Source organism: Quercus lobata, chromosome 2 (assembly GCF_001633185.2).
Source record: "Quercus lobata isolate SW786 chromosome 2, ValleyOak3.0 Primary Assembly, whole genome shotgun sequence".
NCBI classification, from domain to species: domain Eukaryota; kingdom Viridiplantae; phylum Streptophyta; class Magnoliopsida; order Fagales; family Fagaceae; genus Quercus; species Quercus lobata.
Genome location: NC_044905.1, coordinates 28142702 through 28153510, shown reverse-complemented (window position 1 = coordinate 28153510; position 10809 = coordinate 28142702). Strand labels below are relative to the sequence as shown.

Genomic DNA, 10809 nt, shown 5'->3' with positions numbered 1-10809 from the left:
TATAAGATATGATCCCAAACATATTGTATTAGGATTACTTTTATACTGTCTTTTGGACTTTACATAAAGAGTTTGAAAAAAAAAAATCTTAGAATTTTCGAACTGATGTGATTTAAATTTAAATTTAAATTTTCATTATTGGGATAAATATGCATTAAAGAAAGTATTATAGTAGTTAAAAAAAAATTACGTTAATGGCACCATGGTGTATCGTGACGTTGAAGGTGGTGTATGGGTGTGCATGGATCAGGTTGATGGGTTTTTTCAACCCAACCCACCATGGTGGGTTAAAAAAAATCTAACATAATCCACACAGATTGGGTTGGATTGGGTAAGACCAATGGATTAGTCAATTTTTTTTAAAATTACTATTGCTATTATTAAATTGAGCATTAGAACAACACTATAAAAAATAAGAGCAAATTTATAACCAAATAATCCTAAGCATAGCACCAAAACAATACAAACTATATGAGAAGAACTTAGGGTTGGATTTTATTTAGAAAGAGAGGCAAAAAAGTAAATAACAAGATTGTATAATATATTTTTAAATATATTTTTAAAATTAAATGTATATTAAATATAGGTGGGTTAGGTCTGATTAGACGAATTTGTGAATCTTATGATCCAAACCCAACTTGATCCATTGGAAAAAAAAAAAGTTTCATAACCCAACCTAATCCACCAACCCTAAAAACAGACCATGTTGGATCAGATTGATTTTAACAAATTGGTGGATTGGCTACACATCTCTAATAATGAGATTGTAGTGGTGACAACAAAAATGGCAATGATAGCAATAAGGGTAAAATACAATAACCTACCCTAAGGTTTGGGATAATTCCAAAAACATCCAAAACTTCTTTAAAATGTCCAATTTGGTCCTTTAAACATTAACGATGCGTAAGGCAATGTGTGCAGTCTCTCCCAGTGCAAAGCTACTTGGGATTTTTAAAGGAAGACTACAAAGATAGCAAACAAGTGGCACATTAACACCACACCATTTCATGTTTCAGCAACACCATACCAACGATTTTCTTAGATTTTTTCTTAAAATGAAATTATTAATTGTAGGGGTGATAGGCCTAGGAATGCATATCCATATATATATTGGGCTAGGGGTCCAATCCAAGGACATTAAGTAGTCCAAGGACGGGTGAACACTTCCCTAAGAATCCATGTTGGTAAGTAAAGAGGTGAGGTCTAATCGTGACCATCTGAGAAGGTTGTCTGAGGAGGAATACTTCCTCGGCTGAGCAAAGCTGAGGTCAGAAGGTGTGGTCTAACACCAGGAGCAACGTTTTGGACGATTCCACTAATGAGGATAAGTATCCAAAAGGAATAGAATAGAGGGAGGCCATGAAATATCTCAAGGGAAAGCTGCTACCACCGCATTAAATGCTCTACAACTAACTTTTTGGCTGCATTAATGTGGAGAAGACCCTTGAACAGTGCTGCATTGGCTACCCCAACTCACAGAGGGTCTGAGAGGGTGTTTGATGGGACAAGCACTCAAGTAGTAACTTAGATGATCAACAAGTGGAGGGTCAAGATCATCTAAAGGGAAATATATAATGTAAGAGACCCTCCATGGAGAAGGGATCATAAAGGGGAGAGAGAAACATTGTAGCAATCAAGAACTGAATTTGTAATTAAACTTGAGAAGCAATATATAAGAACTGATCTCCTTGAACTGTGTCGAGGATAGTTTTCTTTAGATTAAACTGGTCTATCTACATTTTCTTGTCATCTGGATCCAATCTATTTGTTGTCTAACTCATTAAAGCCCAATTTTCCAACCCACTCTCTACAAATTTATTGCATTGGGCTTTTTGAGCCTAAGTCCATCCACCTTTTGGGCTAGGGAACCAAATCTGGTCCTTACATTAATAATTTTGTGTTTGGTAGCCAAGAAAATCCAAAGAAAAAGTCACATAGATCTTCCCCATCCTGTGTTTGGCAGCCAAGAAAATTAAAAGTAAAACCCATAAATCTTCTTCATTCCTAATTTAGTAGCCAAAAAAATAAAAAGGAAGAGCCATATAAAGTCTTTAGATGCCTTTACTCAATGTTTGGCTGCTGAGAAAACCAAAAGGAAAAACTTCATCTCCTTCACAAAGAAACCAATGAAAACCTGAATGACCTTAACCCAATCACATCAACCAAGGTCCAAAATTCCACCCCAATATTGCTGTTAAAGCCAAATCTAGTCATCCTATCGAAAACTACTAACCCACTGGCCAATATTGATGGATTTCCATCAACAAAATAGAGAGATGGGAGAAAGAAGATCCATAAGGGTAAGATTTGGCTAGGCAAAGGAAAAGAAAATAGAAAGAGAAAGAGAGAATCAAGTGAGAAATAAAGGAAGAAGAAAAGAAAAAAGAGATAGAGAGAGGGCCAGGTGTGTGGAGGTGTGGTGTTGACTATTGAGGATAAGAAGAAAGAAAGGAGAAAAGATATAAAAAAAAAGTTTGGGTCTAAAGAGTGCACAAACGATGTAACATGCCGTTTGTCTTCAAGGACCAAATTGGTTATTTTTAAGAAGTTTTGGATGTGCTTGACATTACCCTAAACCTCAAGGTAGGTTAGTGTATTCTACCCTAACAATAATGACGATAACAACATTAACGGTGCAGTGATAGTAGCATTGGTGATACTATGAAGAGTAGTAATCTTGGAAAAATTTGCAAACGACATATTCTCTCATGGAATTTGAATACTTAAAAACCCCAAATTCAAAAGCCCTTTAAAAATTTGAATGCCTTTCTTGTTAAGTCAAACAACTAAAATCAAAATTTGAGATTTACAAAATATAACTTAGGAAGTAAAAATTCAACTCAAATATCTTTATCCAAACACAACATAAATATTGAGAAAATCCATCTATTGTATAAAAGGGGTGATTCTTCAAAGATTTTTGAATTATGGGTGGTTGGTAGGTAATCGACTTATCATTCTTATCTAGTTGGATAAGTGAATGAGTAACGCTAAGGACACAAAATTTTCCATAAATTTTTTTTTTCACAATTCATTAAAGTGATAAGTTGTAATTGAAGTAACACCATTTTCAAATAGGCCTATCATGAATCATTGATTCAACATTTTGAAATAAAATTGTGAATTTATTTGTGTCACATGTATTGGTAGGTGAATTTTTTAGATGATATTTGTAGGTAAATTTATCCAAGAAAAAAAAATGGTAATTCACTAATGCGATTTTTAAAGAACAAAGTTAACAAAGATAGCTGCATAGCCAGCACATTGTCCAATTCAGTCATACATTTTCTTCTCCTTGCCAAAAAATTGAATCCATTTGCCAAACTAAATACTGTCCCAAAAGTGGTGCTGATTGCACGTGTATCACCACATACATGTGAACTACATACTACATGTTCCACATTTCACTTTGAAACCACTAATTCTACACAGCCACAGACGTCGGTTTCAAAAATTGTTGCGCGTTTTAAAGAGTTTTTGAGACCACAACGGGAATTCTTTATTTAAAACCGCGGCTGTATCGTACACTGTAGACATTCTCTACTCGCGTAAATTTTCGGTATCAGCCAAAAACATTTTAAAAACCGCGCCCACAAATGGCGACTACTTCAGTCTCACCTCTCTCTACATTCCGCCATCGCAGTCCAATTATATCCACACCAAACCCATTTCTCTCTCTCTCCCCAATATTCAAAACCAGCAAAATCTCAGCCGTCCACGTCAGCACCACCACCACCACCACAATGCCCAGTAGTGACCTTCCCGAAGCTCAGGCTCATCCGTCGCTGGAAATCATCGGCGGAGCAAGCGAGTCAATCCTCCCAGTTCTCAACGCGACCCTGACCCGAAATCGGTACAACCCGTTTCCTTTCTTCGGGTGGAACCGCCACGTGGAGACCATCTACGCCTCCTTCTTCCGGACCCGCCCTGACGTCAGACTCCGCCGTGAGTGCCTCCGTACCAAAGATAACGGCTCCGTCGCCCTCGATTGGGTCTCCGGTGACGACCGTCAGCTGCCACCCGATTCTCCGCTACTCATTTTGCTGGTTCGTCGTCTCTTAACTCTAGTAATTGTAACACTTAAGACTTCATGTATAGATTAATTACGTAGCGTGCAAGTCACTCATTCAATTCAATCTATATGCTTTTTGCATAATTCATGGACTGAAACAGTAGTTTGGCATTTAATTATTATTATTTATAATTCGATAGTCGGAGAGAGGAGATTTTAAGTGCTAGTTTTGCTCTTGGTTATAAGAGTTATTTATCGTATAATTTTTCTAACTTAAAAAAAAAAAAAAAGAGTTACCATATAATTCGCGTGACAAATTCAAAAAATGTGAATATATATATTTGAGCATTGTTAATCACATGCCAGGGTTTAAAACACGAACTTTTTCGGTTAAATTGTAAAATTGTGCAAGATTTCACCAAATTAAAATTTATAGCTGAAATCATATTTTGAACACACCATTTCCAAGTGTTGTGTGTCCGGTGTGTGCACTTCATGGTGTGCGATAACAATTTCTGTATATATTTTAGCGGTTGAAATGGATGGATGGTGGTTACAGCCAGGTTTAACGGGAGGGAGCGGGGACTCGTACGTGAGGCACATGTTGGTTAGAGCGAGAAGCAAAGGTTGGCGTGTGGTGGTGTTCAATAGCCGAGGTTGTGGGGATAGCCCTGTCACCACTCCTCAGGTAGTACTCCTTAGCACTTGACTCTCAGCTTGATTGATTATACATTTTGAATTCTGAGAGCCCAGAGGCTTTAAGTTCTAACAAAGTATAATGTGGTTAGTTAACTTATTATCACCTCTGATGGTGCAGTTCTATTCAGCTTCGTTTATAGGAGACATGCATGAAGTGGTGGAGCATATTTCTTCTAGGTACCCAAAAGCTAATTTATATGCTGTTGGTTGGTCTCTTGGGGCCAACATTCTTGTTCGTTATTTGGGTCAGGTAGGATAACCTCATAATCCATATACATTGTGTATAGCTGACTTTTTTTTAATGATTTTATATTCTGTAAAATCATTCTTGTTTGCTATTTGAGTGTGTGTGTGTGTGTGTGTTTTTTTATTTTTTATTTTTATTTTTTTTTATTTATATTCTTGTATAAAGTTTTGAGCTTTCTTTGACTCTCTCTCTATTTTATTCTGTGATTTTTGACTTGAAGAGATATGTAGATTTGGTCTTAATTTTGCATAATGCTACCTTGTGAGTTGTGAGTCAAAGATTGAATATGGTGATAAATTCTGATTGGTTTGATTACTATTTGTTTTCTGCTCCACTCAACTCATCATCATTACCTTAAAATCCAAACAACTATGTGAAATACAAAAATCATTTTTCTCCATTATGCTCTAACTAAGGCTGTATTCTCCATTAAATCATAGGCCAACCTGTCTTTTCCTCTCTGCACTGATTTTTTCCTCTTTTCCTTGTACTGCATTCGACTTGTTCTCTGTCCACTATTTGAAACCTATCCCCTTCATTGATATTACTCCATTGTATGTTTAACAAATGCCACTTATCTGTTCTTAGTCAAATGCTGTTCAATTTGGAGGCTCAAAAGGACAAGGGAAAAGCCAATTAGGAGTTTCAGATAGTAGAAAACCATTTCACAAAGAATATTGTAAACTAGATAAGAAAATCTGATGTCATATTTCTGGTTGGTCTGGTTGTAAGGAGTCACTCCTGGAATGGATTGTTCTTTGCTTGCTTCTTTCCACTTTACCGTATATCTGCTTCAGTTTCATTTATATAGTTTTTTTTATTTGTTATGTGTTACTTGCAGGAATCTCATAGTTCCCCTCTTTCTGGAGCTGTGTCACTGTGTAATCCTTTCAATTTGGTCATTGCAGATGAGGACTTCCATAAGGGCTTTAACAATGTCTATGACAAAGCTCTTGCTAAATCTCTCCGCAATATTTTCAAGAAGTAATGCATTGTTATATTGATTTTCTGTTCTTGCTACTTATTTATGTTTGGAGTTGTTTCTATCTTTGTAGAAAGTGTCACCTGAAATCTTTTGTTTTTGCAGTCATGCTCTTCTCTTTGAAGACATAGGTGGTGAATACAATATCCCATTGGCTGCCAATGCGAAATCTGTTAGGGATTTTGATCAAGGACTGACCCGTGGTATGTGTTTCTTGAACTTGAGAGTGGAATTTTGTTTATGGATATAATGGTATGTCATGGTCTTACAACACCTTTAAAACTTCACAGTTTCATTTGGTTTCAAGTCAGTGGATGACTACTACTCCAATTCTAGTAGTTCAGACACAATAATGCATGTTCGCATACCTTTGCTTTGCATTCAGGTAATTTCTTTACGACTTATACACTTCTAAAAATATGTTTCTTGAACCCCATGTCTAACAATGTCGAACTGTATGAGCACACATTTTTTCAGTTCAGACTTTGGTCATCTTTGGTGTACAGACACACACACACACACATACATAGGTAAAATGGTAAATACATAAATCGTGCACCCACATGATATTCCACCAATGGCCTCACCCTCTATGTTTTGAACTGTTTGTGCTTACCTATCATAATGGATTTCTGAGGCATGAGTTATAGAGAAATTTAAGAATCGTGTTGAGTGAAATTCTGCATGTGCTATAGATTTACATGTTCAGTGGTGTGCAGGCAGCAAATGATCCAATTGCTCCATCTAGAGGAATCCCTCGTGAAGATATCAAGGTTTGTGGCTTGCTCCTTAGTCTCTTAAGCCATATACTAATTTGATTCCCTTATATACCAAATTATGTTTATCTCTCAAGCCACAATTGTTCCTTCTTCCTAAGATGGCGAACTGCTATTGTCAAATTTATCAACTTAACTATACAAAGGCTTTTCCTTTTTTTCCTTTTTGTTTTTTGATTGGTAAATTACATATGCTCCTAGTGGGCCTTGAACCCAAGATCTCACCCTCACACATTTCTCTTACAAGTGGAGGACATGCCATTTGAGCCATAGTTCATTGGCCACAAAACCTTTACCTTATGACTTAAGTTCTCCTACAAAATCTTGTTTTCCTAGCTTTGTGCGTTCATGTAAGGACTTATTTTATTCAAATATCTGTTAGAAAAGTTACTTTTATTCTTAATACTAAGTAGCCCCTAGGTCCTGTTTCCAGCCACAATATTTCATAATCGTAGAAGTAGTTTAATCATCTTTTTGTTGATCAGCTGGGAATTCAATCAAAATCTCCAGGTTTTGAGATTTTAATCACTTTAAAGCTTTTAGTTTAGATAATTTGCCGCAAGTCTTTGTCCAGATCAACTTGACCATTATACATCTCATCTGGATTACAAAATTTAATATAAGCCAATTTGTTTTGTTCTTCCATGTACTTCCTACTTCCTACCATCTCAAAACTAGATTATAAGATCCAAAAAACTTAATAAGATATTGCCAAATTATTGTTTATACTTGCTGGGATTTGTTTGTTTTGTAAATAACTTGTGAATATTTTGGTGATTTCCTGACTCGGTAACATTTGGGAACCTCCTCTCCCTATTCCTGAAACTTCGAAAAGAACTTTTAAACAATTTGACATGGACAAGCTCCGTTTCCTAGGAATAAACATTCAAAAGCACTCAAAGCTTGTATTGCATACCAAGTATTCAATTTGTTCTCCCACAGTAATCTTCCATCCCTTGTAAATGTCAGTCTGCTTGATTCGTTACTCCTGGAACACAATATTTAAAAATCTGAGAAAACAACTTTTGTTTGTGGAGAATAACCTTGAAGGGCTTATTGACTTACAAGAAGTGATAAAAATGGCCATGGAGAACTTGATAAGGCTCCTATATGATATTTAGCCTGCCCCGTGTGGTTAAGATTTAGAGGAGGAAAAGGAAGAAACAAGGCTGGTGTTTTGTAGGCTGTTTTTGATTTAGTGTAACTATTTAAAGTTTGCTGCATTTGAAGTTCCCCTTGCCACATGGTTAAGTTATTTAAAAATGGGAAAATAGAAAAGAAAAACAGAAAAAATAGACTTATGCTGGGTTCGAATTGTCACCTGTAAAATTAAGGACTGTCACCTTGTTAATTGCTATATACAATGATTCTTTCCGGATTAATTCTTTTGGAAAGTTCTACATAAAAGATATTTCACTAGATCACATGAACCTAACCAGGTTTGAGTTTCCTGTTACTGCCGCTTAAAATAATTCGATTTTTTTTGGGGATGTTTTTCTCCTGTTTATGTTTCCTATTTTTACCTTATTTATTATCTCCATTGCTGTTGTTGTAGGAAAATCCGAACTGTTTGTTGATAGTGACACCCAAAGGTGGCCATCTAGGGTGGGTTGCTGGCGTTGATGCTCCACGTGGGGCTCCCTGGACTGATCCTGTTGTTATGGACTACCTTGAGCATCTAGAGAGAGGAGCATTAAAAGGCATTACATCTTGTAGTAATATTGTAGAAGTGGAGCAATGTACAGAGGGCTTGCACAGCCTAAAAGTTTAGATGGCAGATGCTTAGCATTCTTTGCATATTTATAAAATATATTCATTTAGAGATCATGCTTTCATGGTTGTTTACAACAAGTTTAATGAATAAGCTAATGTCATAAAATTCTTTCCAGTTGTGTACTGTAACTGGAGCCTAGCATACCCAAACATCATTGGATCATATTTTGAAAATGTTGAATAAAATGAAACAAATAAAGTACAGAGATACTGTTGTCCATATTATGTTCTATTTTTTACCAGCTTGCGTGCCATCACTCGCTTGGAGAGTATATCTTAGATATGATACTGCAATATGACAATTATGGTATATTAGGCTGTTTTAATGAATTAGTCTTCTAGGGTATATGTTGATAAGTGCTGTTGTATATGATGTCAACAGTTTGCCTTTGATCTGCAATATAGGTATATTATGTAAACATTTTGCTTTTCATCTGGAATAGTAACTACTTGTCATTGATAATATCCTGCAATGTGTTTGCTAAAATATTTTTAGTGCCGCAATATGCAGCTTTCTAAAGTTGACATGCAGCTTGGAAATGTTTGCTATCTGCAGAATTCTGGTGCTGCAATATGCAACTTCCTGAAATTAATCTAAAAGAAGCCAAAACATCCGCAGTACAGATAAAAATACAAAGAAACAAAAGTAGCATTATTGCAAGCAGCATACTAGCTATAAGCTAATCCAAGTTACCAAGGATAAGACAACTCTCCTTAGTATGCTTGGAAAGAAGTATTAAATCATTTGGGACATGTCTGGCACCAATATCGATGACATTTTGACAACAACCATTACATCATGAACATCAGTGTAAACCTATATTCGTAGGATCCCATATAAACATATCCATTTAGGATCCCGGATACATATAAGCAAAAGCAACTGCACGTTTCTTCCTATTCACCTAATTAATACAAAATATTTGTAGGTGCAAGTGATAATATCAATAAGAAAAAAAAAGTAATTAAATATTCATTTATTATGTTGCTCAAGTGGTACGATATGAATCACACTCTTTGTCATATCCGTTGGTAATTTATTTATTAAAAATTATAGTGCCATTGGTATTTTCCTAATTTAAATCTTGAAAAACAAGTTAAAAAATCACAATAAAAAAATCTATATAAAATTTAAAGAATTATTAATAAAATAACAAGAATTTACCAATTTTGGTTAAATTTTTTTTTTTTGGAGTTAAACTTATATGATATTTCTTATAAGTAAATATTGTTTAACTAAACTCAAATTGTTTATTAAACAAAAAACACTATAAACCCAAATTATCCAAAAATTTGGCGCGAAATTGAATAAATTTTTTTTTTTTTTTTGCGTTAAAGGCGGCAAAAGTGTTTCTTATAAGTTCACAATGCCTAAACTACCCTCAAATAAGGATTTGCTTTACTAAATTATGAAACAAACCACCCCATGTATATACTCTATACTCTCTCAAAGTCTCAACACCAGTAGTCTCTTCTTATTTTGGCGCCGCTACCGTGAATGAATCCTTGCCTTCATATAATCTCAGGTAACCATTTCTTTCTTTTCTTGTAAATTGGGTTTGATGCTTAGTTTATTTACGTGATACACGTGGCTTCAATAATCGTTCGTTCGTGCTCTCTAGTGTCGTGTGTGTGTGTGTGTGCCGTTAATTAGTTTGTGAGGTAGCTCTCTATTTGTTCTGTGCTCTGTGGAAATTTTTATTTGGTTTGATTTGTTGATTTAAGTTACCGTTCATAATCATTGTATTTGTGGGAGAGAGCTATTTGGCTGTATTGGAGTAAATTGGTTTATGTGGGAGTGTGAGTGAAAAATTTCTTCGTCCTCGCGGCCTTTGGATGTAGGCTATTGTCGAGCCACGTAAATTCTTGGTATTCTCATTTGTGTGATTGTGTCTATTTTTCTTTTGGGTTTTCTTCTTTTATTTGTTTGGAGATTTGATTATTGGGAAGAATTATGACGAGTGAGTTCTGTGACTCCTCTACAAAACCTTTCGCAGTTAGGACCGTGGTTTCTAATGCCAAATTTGAAGTAGAGAAATTTGATGGAACAAACAATTTCGGCATGTGGCTATGCAAAGTTATGGATGTATTGGTTCAACAAGAGTTGGATATTGCTTTGAAAGACAAGCCTGAAGGGATCTCAGATAAATATTGGGAAAAGATCAATAGACAGGCTTGCAGCAACATCCGCTTGTATTTGGCTGAGGATCAGAAGTATTTTGTTATGAGGGAGATGAAGGCTAAAGAGTTGTGGAAGAAATTGGAGGACCAGTACAAGACCAAGAGTGTGAGGAAGCGGCGGTATTTGAAGATGAAGCTC

General features: G+C 35.6%; 1 protein-coding gene across 1 annotated transcript; it reads left to right on the top strand.

Annotated features, from left to right (window-relative positions):
* The first annotated feature begins 3446 nt into the window (after positions 1 to 3446).
* LOC115975189 (embryogenesis-associated protein EMB8-like) lies at positions 3447 to 8709 on the top strand. The gene is made up of 8 exons (XM_031095885.1): positions 3447 to 4046; positions 4572 to 4700; positions 4830 to 4961; positions 5800 to 5942; positions 6046 to 6143; positions 6231 to 6325; positions 6660 to 6713; positions 8272 to 8709. Exons 1-8 carry the CDS (start codon positions 3597 to 3599, stop codon positions 8485 to 8487), a joined length of 1317 nt encoding a protein of 438 aa, XP_030951745.1. The 5' UTR covers positions 3447 to 3596; the 3' UTR covers positions 8488 to 8709.
* The last annotated feature ends 2100 nt before the right edge of the window (positions 8710 to 10809 follow it).